Here is a 20,667-nt window from a genome sequence, read left to right on the forward strand (position 1 = left end):
TTTGCAGCCATAAACATTACAGAATTTCTTTCAAGCAAAAGCTCAAATTTCATGATACCTATCACATGCTTCATCATTAAGGGACATGTCTGACACTATTGCAAAAACAGACAGCAGCTGTGCTCCTGAACATACTCATTTTCTGTGCTGCTGTAGCCAGGACTGTGGTAGATTTTAAACTCTGTTCCAGAAGCTCTGAGTCCCAGCCAAGGTCCTGCAGAGCTGGCTGAATTTTTCCTTTTAAAGCATGTTCTTGTCCCCAGATGTCTTTATGCAGCACTGTCTGGAAGCGGCAGGTGGGTGACTGCCTAGTCATGTCACAGGGAAGGATCACAATAGAAATATTTCATCCTTCATTGCATGGTATCCTAGAAGAGTATGGGATAGCAATGCTGTTGCTCTAGGTAATCTGAACCTGCGAGGCTCTCCTCCATAGCACTGAGATAATACACTCAACGAGCTGGGTCCCCAAGCATAGGTGATATTTCTCAGTCCAGTTTACATTTGCATCTGTGAGTTGTAGGATGTTTAATCAGCTTCAAATTCTTTGCTATTGCCAGGCAAATGCTCACCTTGGCCTTTCTGTGTGATTCTGTGCAATCTCATGTGCAACGTGGAGACTTCTTAGTATGGTTTTTATTAGTAGGAGTGACTTCTTCCCTCATGGTCTGTGAAAGCTTTAAGTGAGAAAAATTAAGTATTTCCAGCATCTAAAAAAATATCTTTATGGGCCTTTCCTATTCAGAGAGGGTAAGATTGGCCTGTTCAACACTACCTTATTGTCATTCTGACCTGTTAAATTTATTTTTACACTGTTTTTTGTAATAATGCCATGAGAATGTAGCAATTGCCAAGCCAATGGCAATCATGAAATACTTGATGATTCTATGCTGAGGACCTATGGAAAGCAAAGGCTGCTTGCCTTCTGCTTTTCTGTTGCTCATATCCTTAGCTGCTGCATTCAAAGAGTGATTTGGTACACACTTGCATTGAGGTAAATGTAGAAAATACTCCAAAAATGGCAGTTAATCTAGGGCAAAAGCTAGCATGTGATTGGAATGAACCCTAATCCAATACCTTTGGTTTACTAGTGGGTAATGTTTTCCTTTCAATGATTCTTAGTGAAATGCTTCACAGAGAAGCTGAAAGTTGGCAAAAAAATACTGTCTTTGAAAATTTGGCTCCAGCTGATTTTATACCTAGAAGCAGAACTGTAGATGATCACCTACAACTGGTTAATTAAATCCTATGCTGTTAGCCCTCAATTAGACACATGAAATTGCAAACTTTGTTAGCAGATTTGCTGGCCAAATATGGAGAGATTCTGTATATCATTCTGACTACTTTATATTTGGGCTCTTAAAGAATGTATGCAGCTTGTCTAATGAAGTGCCTGTATGTATGAGAGGAAAAAAAGAAACTGATTTGAGATCTCTCCCCCTGTTGGTCTGTCTGCCTGTGTCTCTGTTCAATGAGTGGGGTAAAACTCCTCTTATGGGTTTATTTAATATTTCTTGGACTCTTACCAGCAAGTTTTGACAGTCTGTTGCCTGCCTCTCAGATTAGAAGAACACTGGCATATTTTAACAGTTTCCTAGGATCCAAATAGTCTTTAATTAAGAGGGAATTGACATTTTGGAGTGCAACCAAAACATGGGAGACATGGGAAGCAGTGATCGGGCTTGGATCCTTCCAGCTTTTAGCTGGCTGTGGCAAGGGGCAAACAAATAAGTAAAATAGGGTCTGCTGCAAACAGGTAGTGACTTATTGGTATGCAAGGAGATTTCTTCATTTGCATTATGTTTCCACAGAGCTGGTGGTTGGTAGTGTTAGCCGGGAGGAGCTTTCTGCTGCACAGAGTCTGAATCAGCTCCACCCCTTGCAGGAGCAGAAAGTTTGTCGGTACCTTCCTATGAACAGAATTTCGGTGCTTGCTGAAACTTCTTAATTTAGATTTGTATTGATCAACTCTTGAGGCAGCAAGGTACGTTGTGTTTGCAAGGTTTAGGTTGATTCTGAAGCCCTAAGCTCTACAATTGAGCATTTAATTACAAAATCAAAAGTCTGCAAATGACATAACTTTTGCTGTTCTTTTTTCTTCTGGAGCAGTTTGCCTTTGGAGGGTTGAGCAATAGAGTTGGGGTGAAACACTGAAATTATAGCAGAATGAGACTAGTTGAAGGTCTAAAGGGAAGTCAGACATATGCTGAACTACTGTTCCAGATAATCCAGGGAGAGAAATGGTTTATTAGCTAATTTTAAATGATACATTGATATCTGAAGCAATTACTGGCAGAGAATTATAACCAACAGTCCCTGAGTCAGCTGTGCTTTTTTTCACTAATGCAGTCATTTGTGGACAAACAAAAATACATTTGTTTAATCCAGTATTTGCTTTTTATTGTTGCTTTTTTGTGTAGTACTTGCTGAATGCCTTCTGTCTTTTTTCTACACCTAGGTGGTACATGCCAGAGCCCTGCTCTTCCAGCGCTAGTGCGTCCTCCTGCTCCACCTTTGCAGCCGTCGCTGGATATTAAACCATTTCTTCCGTTTCCTCTGGACACTGCCGCAGCAGTCAATCTCTTCCCCAACTTCAATGCAGTAAGTGCACTCCTAACAGTTACTGTCCACCGCAGTGAGCCACAGTTTCCATGGAAGACTCAAGAGGGCACAAAGTAGAATTTTATGTACTCAATTAAACCTGGAATATCTTCTCCCATTCTGAGGGCCAAATAGCTCTTTCAGACACACTGGTAGGCCATAAATTAAAGCCTAGCTGAGTGTTAGTCAGAAGTAATGTAGAAGGAAAAAATGATATGATCCCAAGTGACATGCAATAAAGTTGCAGGCCATATTCAGTCCCAGGGCTTGTGAGTTTCCCACTCTAATTTAAGACGTGCGGAGTTTCACTAACTTCCAGCTCGCTGCAGCTCTCAGAGAGTGAAACTCTCAGACTGATGGCGTTCTACATCCCATCTCCAGCAAGCTTCTTGAGAAATACTTAAAATTTACAAATTGGAGGGACTACAAAAGATAAAACTGTCAAGGCAATTAAAGTAAGAATGAGAACAGCATTAGCTGGTATATGAGCTATTCACTGGCAAACAATGCAGTGTATTTTTTTCAGGTTACGTTATGTTACTTCTCATGCCTTAGGTTAAAACAAGGTTAGATTTCTCTTTAATAATTTTTTACTTAGTCATACTATCCACAATTATAGAAAACTTATTCCTCCTTAAGTATTTTCATTATTTCACTGACATATGTCATGAATGTTTCAATTTTGCTGTTTCTGGCTGAGATATTTAATGCTCTAAAAGGAAAAAAAAGTCTAAATTGGTTTTATGTTGGTTTTGACTTTATAGAATTATGCCCCTTTTTGATTTGAACATACTCTGGGAAGTTCTTTTCCTTATTTACATATACTAGATATAGAAAAAAAAAACCCTAAGAATGTGTGTGCTTACCTACTTTGAGAGACACCGGGAGGGCTGGAATTTGCCATGCCAAAACAATTCTAATTAACATGCAAAAATCTTAATTACAGTAATTAAAAGTAGTAAAAGAACATGCCCATTCTAGAAGCAATTTATAGTAATCAATAGCAAATTTCCGTAATTAAATGTTCATTTATTTACCTTTTATGGATGTTCATTTTGCTTTAAAGTAATTAAAATGAACTAATTGTCAAAAATATTTATTTATGCAGTCTTAAATTCGAGCAATTCACAGCATTAATAGAGATCAGAGAACCTATAAGCTGCAAGTCTTAAAATGCTCAGAAACAATATGTCAAGGAATTATTATTACAAAGAAAGTTTTTCAAATTTTAAAATGTATATAGGTATGCAGCAAAGTTTTTAAAAAGTGCTGGTTTTAACTAAGTTACTGATAACTCATCATGAAACGGATAAACTATTAGACTTGTTTAGTATGCTTTAGTTGTGGGGTTTTTTACTAGTTTTGCTTGTGATCACGGTTTGTATTTAATACAATAGGCCAGCTGAATTTTTAGAAATTGTCTCTTAGAATTTCTGTTTTTTTCAGGATTTTCCATAGTTCAGAGTCTTCAGATTGTTTTGCTAATTGTTTAACTCTGCATAATTCAAATACAATTTTAATGATGGATTTTAATAAATAATTGTTAATCTTGTGTTGTTCCATAAATTTGCAGTTTCTTTCTTTCTTACAAAGACTGATTTTGTACTATAATTATTGGGGGGCAGGGGAAGATGTGCTCACATTCCTTTGGAAGTAAGGAAGTAAAAATAGACTCCTATCAAAACCCTGTTATTCCTGAACATCATCTTATTAGTATATCATTTGGTATAAGCACTGTAGTTGGACTTTACAGACTCCTCATCTCTTCAATTTTTCAGTAAACTGAGCCTAGGTTTCAAGAGTGAGACTAGCAGCCCTTTTTAACAGCACTCTGAAGTTCATTCCCGTGCAAAGTACTGCTTCCTGTGATGTGTGGCCATCTGCCAAGTCCACCTTTGCCAAATATGTCAGTCCTGAGTGTGAGGATGCTGTCATCAGAGCTGCTGTCACCTGCCTTGCTGCTCATCATTTTTGCCTTGCAACGTGACCTTTGCCTTTTCATCATGTGTGCTGACATGCAGCAGCATCCTCAGTGTTCACAATTTCATTCTGAACAGTACATTATTGAACGCTGCTATGTTTAGCTCATATGCCAGAGCTGGTTAACGGCATCCTCCAAACATGTAGGCTAGCTGAGAAGTTCTGCATATTTCCAGAAATTCTTTCCAAGCTGATGAATCTTTTGCGGACACATCAGCTGCTGCTGAGCATTATCAGCCTAAGGAGAAGGTAACCCCCATGTCACATTAGACTTTAAACAGGACGTCTGACAAAGGCTTTAAGTATGTGACTGTGAGACAGAAAACAAGTGTTTAACCAAAAAATGATCTTCGTAAATATGCATGCTCATGAACAATTGTAGCTATTGATAATGCTTTATATTCATTGGCTTCATTGACAATCCTTCACAGTGTCAGTGGAGAAGCATTTGTGTTCTGTGTCTAAACCAAGGTCAAGTGGGTGGTCAGTAAAAGGACACCAGAACTGGACATTCTCTCTTGTGTTGTCAATAAATTAGTTTTACCCTTGATTGAGATGTCAGGGTCATAGATTGTGTCTTAGGAAATGGATTTCTGAAGACCTCTTGACCCTCACACAATTCCATAGGAACTAATGGGTTCGGCAGCATGTCCGAGCTACTTCCCAAGAGGCTAGAAGGAAGTCCAGAGTTTTGGCCATTTACTGGCCACTTTTCAGCAGCCTTCACTTGAGAAGAGCATGATCAAGGAGAAACTTGAGTAAAAATTTAGTTGTGTTTCAGAGAAAAGAAGTGGTCTCTGGTTGTGGCAATCCTAACTCAACTTGAGAGCTTGGTTGTGATAGGCATAGGCATCTGAGCTAATCAGCCTAAGCTTCTTTGCAAAACATAATGGAGAAAAATTAGCAGTTTCTCCAATTTTTTTAAGTGGAGAAAAATACACAAATGTAGGTTGCAATGCAAGCACCCTATATGTCTACTTTAGTATGAGGTGAAGTGAACCCTGAAAGTTCTCATTCATCTCTGCTGACTGTAAAGACGGACTGGCTCAGCTGCATCTACATTTAGTTAGATGAATCCCACATTATGGGACAGGTCATAAACTATTCACAGCTGATACGTTAAATTCCACTCAGAAATCAGATGACAGAAGCGCTGACACTGTATTGTATGTTTACAGAGGAATGCTCCCACTTATCAGTTATGCTTCTAATTTTATCTAAAGGCAATCTTAAGGTAATTTGAGGATTCAGATGAACTGGACAGAAGTATTAGGAGAGGTGAAAGCAAAAGTAACTTAGCAATGGAGAATCTCAGGCATGTACACAAGAACTAACAAAACCAAATACTGATCTTACGTATCACAAATAATAATAGTAAGGTGTTGTATTTTATAATATTTTTCACTCTATTTCAGTTTATTACAAACATAAGATTACTTTCTTTGTTACTGATGATTTTTCTCTAAAGCTAGCTCAGTTTTTGCTGACTGCCTCTGAAGAAAACATTCAGCACTGATTTCTACAAAGCCAAAAGCTTTCATTGGAGCAGAGAATAGAAGAGATAACATGAGTTGTGCAAACATTTATCAGTAATATCTCTGGACACTGAGGAGAGGGAAAAGTAAAAAGTGAGCAACCTGAGAAATGCAAGGAAGATAACATGTGAAACTTTGAACCATTTGGTTTCAGGAGGAACATTTTCTGTTTATACAAGAAAGCGTAAAGCAAACATACCAATTAACAATATGGTTAGGTGAACATTTGTAGGTGCTATGCTCTTAATTGTGAAGCAAATGGGTACCCTCAAGTTATATGTAAAAGGACATTTTAAGAACATAGCTGTTTAAAATGAAAACACCTCACTAGTGCACACCCTGAAGAATCACAAGTTCATTGTAAGTTTATCTGATATAAAAAGATGAATCAAGTGTATGGCATTTAAATGGCTAGATTTTATGAAAGAAAGAAACTACAACTATAAAGAATGCTTACATAGCTTTTTAAAATTGATTTGAAGATTGTCAGAGGAATAGGAAAAAAATAATTGTCTATTCTGAAAAATGTTTGAGATCATTTAGCAAACATTTGGTATAGTTCTACATTTTCATCTGCAGAGTGAGAAGCTTTAAGTCCGTGTGCTTCTGAGAACTAGTTCTTAGACACAAAGCTTTAGCAGTTGTATTGGATATGTGCTGGTCTGTGAGGGCATGTGAATGTGCGTACAGGGTGTTTCTGTTCATGAGCCAATGGCTGGTTGCAAAGAAATTTCACAAAGCATCAAAGTCTAGAAGTTAATTAACTTGTAGGAAAATATTGATATGAATTCCTGGACTAAGAAGAAATGCTACATTTTGCTAGACATCAGCATCAGCCCTAAGTAACCCTCACACAGAAAAAAACCTCAGATCTTTTTTATAGTCTTCAAAGCCCATCATCCTCAAAGCACAGATACATCAGAAACCAGGTTTTGCTTATATCTGAAGCTCTCAGAATTATATATTTCAGCCTCCTGAGAGACAGAATTTAAAATTTAAAATCCAGGACATTTGCCATTGCTAGGTGGAAAATCAGACAATGCATTGCACTCCTTGTTTGTTTATTCTTCGAAGGATATGTAACCGTCTCTCTGAAAAATTTTCCCCCAAAATTATATCATGCTTTCCAGACTGTAGTATGAGCATAATCTGTAGTGGAAGAGGTCCGCAATGTAGAGGATCTGAGTAAATGCTTGTAAACAGAAACAGGGATGTTGCTTGAAAAGCTCCATCCTAACTCCAAATTAAAGCCTGATCTCCCCTTGTTGCAAGTGGAAAGTTTCCCAAAGAAGCATTCTTTGGAAGGAAACATGATTACAGTTTTGACTAGAAACGTATGACTTGGAAGAGCAGTGGCAATGTCAGAACTGTACTAAACGTGGATAGAAAATGAACTATTACTCTACAAACAGCTCTTTCTCATGATCCATCTGTAGTAATCTTTGTTCAGTCCCCAGATTTTTCCTGTTTGCTTGTTCTATGCCAATAGCCCCAGGTGCAATATTAAGGGCTTCATGTTTCACCTTCCCCTGGTAGAGATTTGCCATATGGGAAAGGAGGAGGAGGTAGCAGTGGCCATTGCCCATAGCAATGGGCTCCAGCAGCAGCTTGGGTTAACTGGGTGCCAATGTAGCGCTCCTTGCTTCCTGAAAACCAGCCTATGCCACATCCTGGCAGCTTCCAGGGCAGCACAAAGGCTGCGCTCTCTATTTTATAGAGGTGAAGCTGGTGTTCATAGGTATTGGTAGTGGGCAATTATGGCTGGCTTGTTTCACTGGGAGCTGCTTTTCTCCCCACTCCGGTCTTGCTGTTGGGCTCTGCCTGGCCTGCTGATAACCACTGAGTTAGCTCATACAGAGTGTAGCTTCGTGGTTGTTTCGGAAATGAAGTCTCCTCCTATTGTGTCCAGTCAACTGATAGAAACGGACAATGTAGAAAACCTGCGCGCTGACAAGTGTTTCTGGGAAGGGTTATGCCAGGAAATGTGAAGAAAACCTGTCAAAAAGCTGCCAGAAGACATTTCAAAAAACTTTTCCTTAGGCTCTTGTCCTGGATAGTTTTTTATCTAGGAGAGAGATATGTGCTGCAGAAATGATATGCCAATTTTCTGGATGTTATGAACAAGATGTAGCTTTTGATAGTGAAGAGTGGAGGAGGAAACTGAAATACATGTTAGTTTTCCTAAACATTAGCAGCCTGAAATTTACAGAATTAACCCAGGGGTTTTTGTATGTCTTTATGTAATGGTTTTGTTTTATGTTTTCTGACTTAATTGAGCAGAGGAGCATAACGCGACTATTTTTTCTCATCATATAAAACCCTTTAAAGTTCAGTAGTGATGACATGCTGTCAGAATGCTTTGTTTCCAGAAGAGGGTAGTCAGGGGACAACACAATGGCCCCAGTTTCATGTGAATCAAAATGGAATACCACCAATATAGAAGAACTTGGCAGTAAAAATATAGTCTGTGTTGATTTTTAATGTTATTCCCATGAGAAGAACCTTTATCAGGTGGACAACTATACTGCAGCAAATTGTTAATTTGTCAGACAAACAGAGGGGATTATTGCTTCTGAGGATATTCCTTGCATGGCTGATCATTTACAGGTGTCTAGAAACAGGGTCTGGCTTGCTCTTTTCCTTTCCGTAGCGCTGCAGTTGAGCTGTAAGATAGCTATACTCTTCTTTATGGTCTGTATCTCTATTGCTGTTTAGCTAAATATTTTTCAAAATAGGGAAGATCGCAAAAATAATGTTTGGGTTCAGGAATTATTTATTATAATAACATTTTCATCACTGGCCAGGACACTTATTTAAGAAGTCTGCGGGGGAAGAAGAGGGATTAGGGAATGAGCAAACACAAGAAAATCCTGGCGATTCAGATGTTTTTATTTGGTGCTTGCAGAACAGGAATGAATCAACATCAGTATGAAATATTCAATTATTTGAATTGGCCAGATTTATTTGCTGTACATTTAAATCCTTAATCTACGCCCTGGGCTCTGTTTGAAATAACAGTAAAGCTCTGATTCTCTAATGCAGAGGAAATGTTCACAGTTCAGGAGACATAGTGAAATTAAGCTCTCATCTTTTTCCAGTTTTGAGTCAATATAGTGTGGATCCAGATCTCCAGGAATACTCTGTCTGCTTGTTCTTATCTATGGTCTATGCTCTATGTCACAGCCAGGGAACAGCTCATATTCTGACTTTGTATAAATGAGTGTTTCTGCAACCCTCAAGTAACCTTCCCACGGTTGCCTGTGATTGCATGGCTGTTACTTTCCTTTGCACTGCCGAGTGACTGGGGAGTAGTGTCTCAGCTCCCTAGCAGTTGTCTACAGAACGATTGCTATTATTTTCTTTGGACTTGATGCATTGTTAAGGAGCATCCTACTAAATCTAGCCTTAATCCTCTTGGAAACTCCTTTAGAAAGTTTTGGCCTGTGGTTGCAACTTACAGCTCCTGAAAGTTTCAACCCAGGCATCAACAAAAGTTTCCTTGTTATCTTTCTTTTTGCATTACCTTACAGTTTAGCAGCACTCCAGGCCCTGTTTTTGGAATTGCTTTCATTTGGCCCATGTGAACTTCATGAAGTTCAACAAGGCCAAGCGCAAGGTCCTGCACCTGAATTGGGGCAATCCCCAATATCAGTACAGACTGGGTGATGTATGGATTGCGAGCAGCCCAGTAGAGAAGGACTTGCAGGTACTGGTGGATGAAAAATTGGACATGAACTGACACTGTGCGCTTGCAGCTCTGAAAACTAGTCATATAGAATCATAGAATCATTTAGGTTGGAAAAGACCTTCAAGATCATCGAGTCCAACCATTAACCACGCCCACTAAACCATGTCCTGAAGTACCCTGTCCACTTGCTTTTTGAATACCTCCAGGGATGGTGACTCAACCACTTCCCTGGGCAGCCCATTCCAATGTTTGACAACCCTCTCAGTAAAAAAATTTTTCCTAATATCCAACCTAAACCTCCCTTGCCTCAACTTGAGGCCATTTCCTCTCATCCTATCTCCAGCCACCTGGCAGAAGAGACCAACACCCACCTCACTACAAATCCCCTTTCAGGTAGTTGTAGAGAGCGATAAGGTCTCCCCTCAGCCTCCTTTTCTCCAGACTAAACAGCCCCAGTTCCCTCAGCCGCTCCTCATAAGACTTGTGCTCCAGGCCCCTCACCACCTTGGTTGCCCTTCTCTGGACACGCTCCAGCAACTCAATGTCTTTCCTGTAGTGAGGGGCCCAAAACTGAACATAGTGCTCGAGGTGCGGCCTCACCAGTGCCGAGTTCAGGGTAACAACCACCTCCCTGCTCCTGCTGGCCACGCTATTTCTGATACAGGCTAGGATGCGATTGGCCTTCTTGGCCACCTGGGCACACTGCTGGCTCGTATTCAGCCAGCTGTCAACCAGCACCCCCAGGTCTTTCTCTGCTGGGCAGCTTTCCAGCCACTCTTCCCCAAGCCTGTAGCGCTGCATGGGGTTGCCGTGACTGAAGCGCAGGACCCGGCACTTGGCCTTGTTGAACTTAATAGATAAGATATCCTGGGCTGCATAAAAAGAAGGATGGCCAACAGGTTGAGGGAGGTGATTCTCCTCCTCTGCTCTCATGAGACGCCACCCGGAGTATGGCATCCAGTTCTGGGGTCCCCAATAAAAGAAAGACATGGACCTGTTGGAGCAGGTCCAGAGGAGGGCCCTGAAAATGATCAGAGGGGTGGAACACCTCTCTTATGAAGAAAGGCTAAGAGAGTTAGGGTTGTTCAGCCTGGAGAAGAGAAGGCTCTGGGAGGATCTTGTTGTGGCCATTCAATACTTAAAGGGGGCTTATAAGAAGGATAGAGATATGTTTTTTTTACTGGGGCCTGTAGTGACAGGAGAAGAGGCAATGTTTTTAAAATGAAAGAGGGTAGGTTTAGATTGGAAGAAAGAAATTTTTTATTATGGGGTTGGTGAGAACCTGGAATAGGTTGTCCAGAGAAGTTGTGGATGCCCCATGATTGAAAGCATTCAAGGTCAGGTTGGATGGAGCTTTGAGCAACCTGATCTGGTGGAAGGGGTCCCTGCCCATGGCAGGGGGATTGGACTTGATGATCTTTAAAGGTCCCTTCCAAACCAACCCATTCTCTGATTCCTCACAACTTATTTGAACAGCTTTAGGATTATGTTCCAACTAGGGAATTAGCAGTCTCCTATGCTTATGATGAGCTGTCACCTCTTGCTGCATAGAATACAGCAGTCTTGAGGGCTTAGAGGAGTTTGCTCATGGGTACGAATGGGTAGATACCATTAAAAAAAATCCATTACAAAGTTTTATTTTTATTTAAATTAAGTTTGTATCAAGGGTGCCCCAACCTTCTGTGATTGCTTTCAGTAGAAATTCAGGTTTCTAGAATGTGCATTCTCCTGGGGAAGCAAATGTTAAGATTGTCTTAAAATAGCCTAAGTTTGTGTCATTTCACCTTGCTGAACATTATAATACCTATCCTTGAATTCATCTCTAACTGTAATGTGGATGAGAATTGTCCAACCATACCTGTTTCCTGGTTACTGTCCACTTCTTGGAGTGTGATGTCTGTCTTTGGTAAATCTGTTTTGATTTATCCGGAAGACTTATATCCAGTATGTGTGTAATACCATCACCTGTGGTTGGCCTTTTCCAGCTACCATCTCTGTTCACATTCTGCTCTGTGGCCTCATTCAAGGTTCTTACAGATGTCTCAATGTTGGTGGTCATTTGGCAATTGCTGCCTGCAGATTGTATTTACTTCATGGGTGCAGGTACGATGTTGTTCTTCGTGCAGGCTGAGCATATAGCACGTACACTTCCACCATCTGTTTGATAGCTCACAGTTTCTTCAGGATTTTTCTGGCAGTGTATCACTCTCTAGTCACTCAGCACCTTTTGGCAGAAGAACAGATGTTTGTGCTGCTCCTTTTTGCCTTGTGAGAATGACTGGATTTCTAACTAGTCTCCACCAGTTCTCATGTCCATAACTAACTGAAAGGGTCTGAGGCAGAAACTCTATTTGTATAAGCTTATGACTACACTATTAGATAAATGTCCATACAGTAGGTTATGGGGTATAAACTTGAAGGCATTTTCATGAGCAGTGTTGTAGGCTGGAAATGATCTCTGGACAAAGGGTTCCACGTACCTAAAAGGGGCACACAGCAAGCTTTGTTTTCTGTGTATTTTTTTATTTACTTAAGTGGTTTCTTCTTATTCTTAAAACAATCAATAGGATCTAAATATCTCACATGCTTGTTTGCTTAAATGATGATTAGTAATAGCAAGAGAATAGACTTTCTGAGTTATCTCCTCCTGCCTTACACATTTGCTGGAGGGCACTGCACAGTGTGCTGACAGATAACTTGCTGTTGGAAAGTCTTAGTATCCAAGGCAAAGGCAATAGCACAGCCTTTATTGGGGACTGAGGGTCCCTCAGGGTTTTGCCTTGCATGCAAAACATTCGTGTAAAGGAAATTAAATGAAGTACTCTTCAGATTTGTCAAGCCTTGATGAGTGGAATTACTTAAAACTAAATTTTATAAAGCATTTTGTAAAGCATTTTAAATAATGTTTTAATCAGTTGATGTTTACACCCTTTGTCTTAATAGCACTCAGATGAAAAAGATCAATGACTATTTTTTCTACCAAGACTATAAAACTTTAATGGGTTGCATAATAAGTATAACTCATAAAATCTACAGTTTAAATATGGATGGTTATTAACCTGTTTTTAAAAAGCTGCAATTAAAGTGAAAAGGAATTACTTAAAGCAATGATTTGATTACTGTAGTCTGAGGAGGAAAAAGAGTGATAAAATTCTAAAATCAGTATTATTTCTGTTGATGAGACAGATATTTGGAAAGATTTAAAATAAGGCATGAATCTTTCCTAGCCTTAGGCATGTTTGTGTTGCTAACGTAGCTGAATAGCTATTTACTGATTTTTTTTGTAGAACCTGCAGTTTGTTCTTCCTAGGAATTTCAAAGATATCTGCTGAAAAAAGCATGAGTTTGCATGACAGGTAATTTTACACACAGTAAATACATTCCTAAGCACAATTACCTCGTTAATTGCTTATACGTAGCATGCAGTAACACTGCTGCTGTTATTCAAGAGCTTGTCCTAAAACACACTCACTTTTATCCTTTATGATAATGAAAAGATTTGGGGCTCGCTCTTTCCCACTCTTCTTAGTCATGGTAGTTTGGGCTGGTAAATGGCACATGCTGAAGATCTCATTTATCTGGAGTCATTGTACAATGCATTCTCTCATGGAATATTTCTGAAATGTCCATGTCCTGTCTAATTTATTTTATCCTAACTTTTTTTGATAAGGGAAGAAAATCCCCAAAGGTTATATGTTGGACTTGTACAGTAGAATTGGATATAGAACTCCAGATTCTCATGCAACTACTGTTTTCCCTGGCACCTTTCCTTTGGCTCTACTGAATGCTTAAAGTAATACTGTGTAAATATCCATACAGATTAAATTAGTAATCAAAACAATTCATAAAAAATAGTACAAAACCTTGTATCTCTCTGGAAATCAGTGTTTCTTTTTAAAATACATTGGTTTATATAAAATAGATGAGTATCAAATTCTTATGATTTAAACAAATACAAATCAATGGTTTTCTGTCAAACATTATATTTTGTCCAGAATCAAATGCTTTGTGATGTCACGAGTAAAAATGTTAGATGATATATTATTTTTTACATTTTTTATATATTTTTAATATATTTTATTTATTTTTTACATTTTTACATATATTTTACATACACTTACATATTATTTTTTACCAGAAAGAATAAAAAAATTTAAATAAATTTGTGTAGTGTCCTTACATAACAAAAGCAGTCATGTTCAGAATGAAATGTAAAAGCTGTCTTAACAATTCACAACAGAAGGCTGAATAGTCTATAACTGAATAAAAATCGTAGATAAAAAATAAAAATATTTATAGGAAAGAGACATTTTTATTTACAATTAGAGGTGGTGTAAAGCCTGCTGGAAAGCTGACCAGCAGAAGTTTCTTTCAGTAGTTTGCTATTGTGAAGTTGCCAAGATGTTTGAACAGCAGAGAGTGCAATCCTAACAAATGGAGGCCATGGCAAGAGTTCCTGCAATTGAACAAAATAATCCTGTGAAGGGTATATTTGAAGAAAATTTTAGGGGACTGGTATTACTTTAAGTTATTCCTGCGACATTTGTCAAGAAGCCAGAAAAGGTGTAAACCTGCAGCCTTTACTTCCTTTATTCTGGCACAATTGTCACTAGCCTTGTCTGTAGTCCATTGCATCCATGCTTTGTTAAAAATCCAGGGAACTATGTCCACCTTACAAAGATATCGGGTTTTGATCCTGAAAATAGTATAGGCCAATTATCAGGGGTTTTTTATTCTTGGGCTAATCAGCCCTCCACTGTCAGAAAAGCCAAGTAGCTGATCTGATATACCTATGCATCTTTAGTTTCAATAGGTAGGGCAGCTATGGTACCTGAGGGTGGTGCAGTGGGATTATAACAAGGTAACAAAAGCGAGGACTGGGCCAAAGTATCATCTGTTTCTATAGCCTTTCCCTGACAACTTAAAGAAGCGCAGAATAGTAGAGAACACATATAGCAACACTTGCCAGAAAATGCCTCCAGTGAGGTATGTTTTAGGAAGTTCTTGATCCAAATGTGTTGTCTTGGCATGTGATAGCCCTCCATGAAGTAACATGCTGAACTGGATGGAATCAGCAGGAGAGTTTGTTTATTTTAACTACTAATGAGGTAATTTGAGTTTCCTCATTCCCTTCTCCAGACGGTGCCTAATATATCCAGGCAGGGAGATACAGAGGAAAATTTCCTTGGGCAACCTAAGTAGTAGGAAGAAATGTGAGTATATGAACTATGACTTGCTATAAACAGTAGAAGTCTAAGGACAATTTTTAAAGTGCTATGCCTGTGTGGGCTGGAAGTGGGTGAAGAAATCCTCATCGCCTTACTCATATTTTGTCTTTGAAATGTACTGATTTGCTAATGGATCCAACCCATTACATTATTGGTGTTGATAGGACTCAGATGATGAAGATAAATCACAGGGGTGGTGCCAGAGTTAATTATATCAGTGCCCTCCCAAACAGTACTATGAGCTCTGGGAAGAAGCAAAAGCTATTGTTGGCATTAGGAAGTAACATGAGAGAGTGGTGTCTGGGAGAGGAGTGGCAGTGGAGAGAATGCCAGTGAAAGCATTGGAAAATACTGGATATATGGTGTTGGGCTTGGAAGAGAGGTGGGAGGAAGAGCAGAAGGCTCTCAAGAAGAGAGAAATATCTCAGAACAGGTATTTGAAAAATGCATATGCTTCACACACATGCACGTAAAAAAGTAATGGTGGAAACATTGCAAAGCAAGTTAAAGTATCTGGTTTCCACTTAAAGAGTCCCTATGTCTTTGTTCCTGGCAGGAACAGTTCCTTTCCTTTTTAGTTACATACTTTTCCTAGGAAATTAGTATCTCCTGAAACTTTTTGAAGCAAGTTTGTTCTCTCTGAATCAATCTTATTTATTTTCGTTTTATGGGAGCTATATCTGCTTGAAACCTAATTACGTTTTTTTATACTAAATTTGAAAGAAAAGAAATTACCTCAGTACTTACTGAAAATATGTCTCAAACTGAACTAAAACAAGCACGAAATTAAAAAGAGTCTGTGCTACTGAAGTCAGAGAAAATCCTTTTTTAAGAACAAACCTTCAGATACTATAAAATGTCATAGCTCCACAGCTGTTCACTCTCTGTTTCTCAGTAAGGATTCCCTGATGAACGGGAATTGTTCTTAAATTTCTGTGCACAAAGAGAATAGCATGTATTTTTGGTCTTAAGTACCTCTCTTTTCCATTAAGCAAACCAATAAATAAATGTAAAGTCTACCTCAGCAAATACGGTGTATGCATGTCTCCTCTGTAGCGTCATAAAAAAAAACAAACCTCCTATCTCTTCAAACAGGCTGAATTTCTAGAATGTGAAGAAATGTCTGTTTCAAATGACACCAAATTGCACTAGAACTATGGATCTGAAGATTAGTTTTTATTTTCTTTTATTTCCCAACAGTCAGTTGATTGGAAAAGTTGTATTTCATTTAGAATTATTTCCTTTAGCTGTTTCTTTACAAACCACTGCAACTTTTTCAAAAGTCCTTCAATTTCCTTTTTAGAAGCTGCTGTGATACAGCAAGAGATTTGGCCCATAAATTGATGCTGACCTGGAGGGTAAATAGTTCTCTCTGTGAGATGCTAAATTTAGTGTCCCTTGAGCAGCTCAGGTGAAAGTACAAACAAGCAAAATTCTGTAGGTAGTGGAAATTGTATTAATACAAGGAAATTATTAACTTTGTAAACAAATAAGAGAAAGAAGTGTTAATTTTGGTAAGATTAAAACTTTCTTTTCTTCCAGTTTAATGAGAAAAAGGCAGAACCTTACCAACTCAAAACTCCAAAATACAGAACAGACAATGTATAAAATGTGTTAGGATTCTCATACTTACTGACTCATTTCTGTGATTTGATTAATATCTCTGCTTCATACTAGTTGGACTCACAGTAAGACAGTGCAAAATTTTATTTATGTTTCTTAAACCAGCATTTCTGTGGACCAAAACACACCAGGAGAAAGGTTATGAAGAACAATTTCAAGTTCAGTAATTAAACATCTTAAACATTTATTAAGCTTTTCAGTAAGACACAAGATTAAACAGTAAAACAAAAAGCCACTTAATAGTGCAATACTGTATTACTTAGTGTATACCTTCTCTTAAAGAAGAGGAGGATTAACAATCATCTGCTTTGGTCTTTAGCTATCATTAACAATGTTTAAGTCTTCAACCTACACAGGGATTTAAGATGACTATATAATCAGCAGATTATTTTTTTTTTAGACAGCTACAGGTGGTGATAAGCATGCATTATTCCAGGCTTCCAAACTATGCTAAGAAATTATTGTCTTGCTAGCCTTTTGTCACATAATAGTATAAAAAATCATTGACTTCAGTTAGTTGTTCCTGTCTGTTCATAGTACAGAATGAGAGAGAAAGCCAAAGTCTTTAACAAAATTGAGTTGAAGAAGGACATTCTAGCTGATAGAGATGACTCTAAAAGGGATTGGCAATTTTACTGGATAAAAGTCGCCAATCTTACCGATAGCACCTTTCAGGTAGTCTTTGAACTTAGGGAAGTTCTGTATGGTAACAGGAGCTTGTGGGTCTCATTGCAAGCTTGGGAATTAATTTGGATGCTGTTTGTAGCCAGCCCAAAACTCTAGATGATAAGCTAGCTGTGCATTGTTTTAGTTTTTTTCTCCTCATGTTGTCTGAGTCTGAAGTAGCCTCTTTCGCGTATTTCTTCCTCAAGCCAGCGATACTGAAGCACATTGAACAAAAGAAAATCTGTTCAAGTTAGTCTAATGAGTTTGAACCTCAAAGGTTCAAGTTGAAATTATAGTCTTTTGAAACACATCCTTAGGCGTTATTTTATTCCATCTCATTTATCCATCGTTAATTTTACACAAGAGATGTCAATTCTCAGTAACTTTAATTTGGCTTTACCATCCATCTGTTTTGTTGCAATGTAATCACTACCAGTCCTTCTTTCACTTCTGCTCATTCAAATGACTGCTAGCTGGAGCTTCCTTTTAAATCTTCATGAAGAATTATATAAAATAAATACTGCTAAAATATCAGTAGGGTTAGCTTCTATTCAAATGGTTAAATGGCAACATGAGACAGTATGCTTAGACTGCAGTTGTGATGCAGTAACCTCTTAAATTGTAATTCCAAACTGACTACTGACCAGGTCTGTGGCTTTTGATTTGTTTAATTTTCAGTTGAGTCCCTTGTTTGGAGCAAGTCCAGCATTCTTCTGCACTCTTTGGCATGGACAACGTAAGCAGGCTGGCAGAGATCAGTAACTTCAGGAAAATGGGTCTTGACTAGTTCTGCAAATTGCTCATCCCCATTAGCTAATGACAATTCCAGGGCCTAGTCAAGTTTCTTCTGACTTTGGGAAAGTAATTTCTCCCTTTTAGTGCTTTGATTTACTTTTCATTTCTGTAACAGGGAGTGATAGTGCATTCATGCCCTCCAGGCTGTTTTCATACTCTGGTTGGTGTTCTGAAAACAAGACTAATATTCACAGAAAGCCTGGAAAATGTAACGTGCCTGAAGAGTCCTACAAGTGGTAAAGGTTTACAGATATCTGCCCTATGAAAGTTTTTGTGCTTCTATCATATGCACTTTTGAGTTACAACCCACTGATCCCTTCCCCTGCCAAACTCTACAAAATGTTTTATCAGTTTTGGGTTATCAGGGTTTGTCAGTGATGACTGGTTGATACCATCACCTAATTTCTGTTTTCATGTGAATATCTTATCAGAGTTATGCTTAAGGCAAAATTATGCCTTTAATGCCTAAAGCATTTCTTTTATTGCTCCATCCAAATTAAAAACAAATATGATTAGAGATAAGTCTTACTGTTATTGTTTAACCTGTACTGGGACTACCTCAGTGGTCCATCTCTAGATAAGCACATGAAAATACTGCATAAAAATAAACATTTTTAAGGTTGTTGAAAAGTTTGTCTGAGATGATTTACTGCAGCAATCTACAGGTCTTTCTAGTGACATTGAATGTTTCTCCCCCTTTCATATACCTTTCACCTCTATAACATACTGTAGTGTGTTCCTCAGAACCATATGTCTCTTAACTACTGAGCTTTTCCTAACTTAGTATTCATATCTGATTTTTATTGCCATCACTCTCTACTGGGTCTTCCTTAGGTAGATAGTTAATTAAAGGAACTATTTTGAATATATTCAGATTTGGCCTTCTAATCAATCTTAAAGAACTGATTCAAACAAAGAATGCAAATGAGTGTATTTCATCTATGAAGACAAATGGCTTAATCCAATTGTGTATTAGACCTCAAATTCATATTCATGTAATAATTTAAAAGGGAAGGTGGTAGACCTCCATAAACTTAATGGTAGAAACAACAAGCAATTAGACTGCCATAGACTTTTCTGGCTTTTACTTGGAAAAAAACAGAGTTTTGGTACAGAGTGGGGCAAATAAATGTTGAAACAAATTACCAATATTTTTTTTACTTTAAGTTAGGAATTTATAGTCATCAGATAAACTTATTTGTAGTAATGGTAATGTCAGTTAAAGGATCGGTGCTGAAGATTAATTTATTTAAATATATTAGTAAGATCTGAGATATTTAACTTGAGGCCACTGCAATATAAACAAAAAAAAAAGGTCTGGCTTTTGGTTCTCTCACCTCTCCATGCTTGACAGTTCAAGCATGTGTCAAAGTATGCCCCTAAACCTCTGGTGTAGAAGGATATAACCAAATCATATTATGACCTTTCTTGCAGAAATTTAAGTTAGAGCGGATGAGATCTATCTGACCTAAATTGATGTCTAAAAGCAAAGTGTGCTATTGGAACCAACCATTCAGCCCCTTCTAGAGTCAATGCAGAAAGATGGGTAGCTGCAGAAAGCAACTTATCCCATCTGAGACACTTACCTGGGGTGGCATTAACCATCTACAGGAGGTACTTATCTCCAATAAATCCTATACTGACTGTGCTGTCTTGAAATGCTATACCTGAGGTAGCCAGCTGACACGGGAAATTCCAGCCATGTATTAGGAACAATTTTTTTCACAGTGAGTGTGGTCAAACACCATACTGGTTTTCCCAGGGAAGCTGTGGACTCTCCATCCTAGGAGATACTCAAAACTTCACTGGGCAAAACCCTGTGTGAGGGCCTGGACAAGGCTGCCAGTTAGTGCTGCATTCAGAACTAGGGAGCTGGAGCAGATGACATCCAGAAGCATTTTCTCAAACTAAATCATTCTGTGAATTCTAAAGGCCTGCAGTAAAGCAGAGAGACTAAGGCTATTGTGTTTAGAGGAGATAAGAAACCATGAAAGGGAGGTAGGTGGTGAAGAAACAAAGCAGGAGGGATTCTGTCCAGCCTAAAATGCTGCTGAATGTTGCAGTTCAAGCAATGCAAGATTGATAGGGAGAAGTAATATATAGTGTCAGATCAACAAGCTAGCCTCAAGTGCATAGCTTCTTCCCCCCCCCCCCCCCGCCTTCAGCTCTTGCTGGAATACAGGAGTCAAACAGAAAAAGTAAAGGATGAGATTAGAAGCAGAGAAGGTATATGAAAGATATTATGTGATGTTATAAGACAGATCTCTGGTTAAGACATGCTTTTCCTAAGTTTGTGATCATTGCATTATTGCTATTTTACTCTGGAGAGCTAAAATAAGATTTCCAAGTGCTCATAGTCTTGGTGGATCTCTGGCTGTTTATAAATGAATGTGGGAGGTTAGGGAGCAGGGGTAAAGAAAGATATCAGACATAGGGGTTGAACTGTGACAGACTATACTACCTCCTGTCCAAAGGATGACTCTCTAAATAAAGTTGTGAATCTTAGGACTGAGATCTAGAAACAGTGGCTAGATTCTGTGCACAACTGAGT

At 38.5% G+C, this 20,667-nt stretch overlaps 1 protein-coding gene across 5 annotated transcripts in view; it reads left to right on the forward strand.

Moving 5' to 3' along the window:
- Positions 1 to 20,667, forward strand: part of ZNF385D (zinc finger protein 385D) — a 456,126-nt gene that overhangs the window by 303,708 nt on the left and 131,751 nt on the right. For 4 of the 5 annotated variants that reach the window (XM_069771833.1, XM_069771838.1, XM_069771853.1 and 1 more), the window contains one exon: positions 2,459 to 2,601. In XM_069771833.1, coding sequence (XP_069627934.1) covers positions 2,459 to 2,601 — 143 coding nt within the window. Of the gene's footprint in view, positions 1 to 2,415; positions 2,602 to 20,667 lie in introns of those variants that run through there. The other variant, XM_069771845.1, reaches the window with a different exon arrangement.

The sequence above is a fragment of the Haliaeetus albicilla genome, chromosome 2 (assembly GCF_947461875.1).
Source record: "Haliaeetus albicilla chromosome 2, bHalAlb1.1, whole genome shotgun sequence".
Taxonomy (NCBI): Eukaryota; Metazoa; Chordata; class Aves; order Accipitriformes; family Accipitridae; genus Haliaeetus; species Haliaeetus albicilla.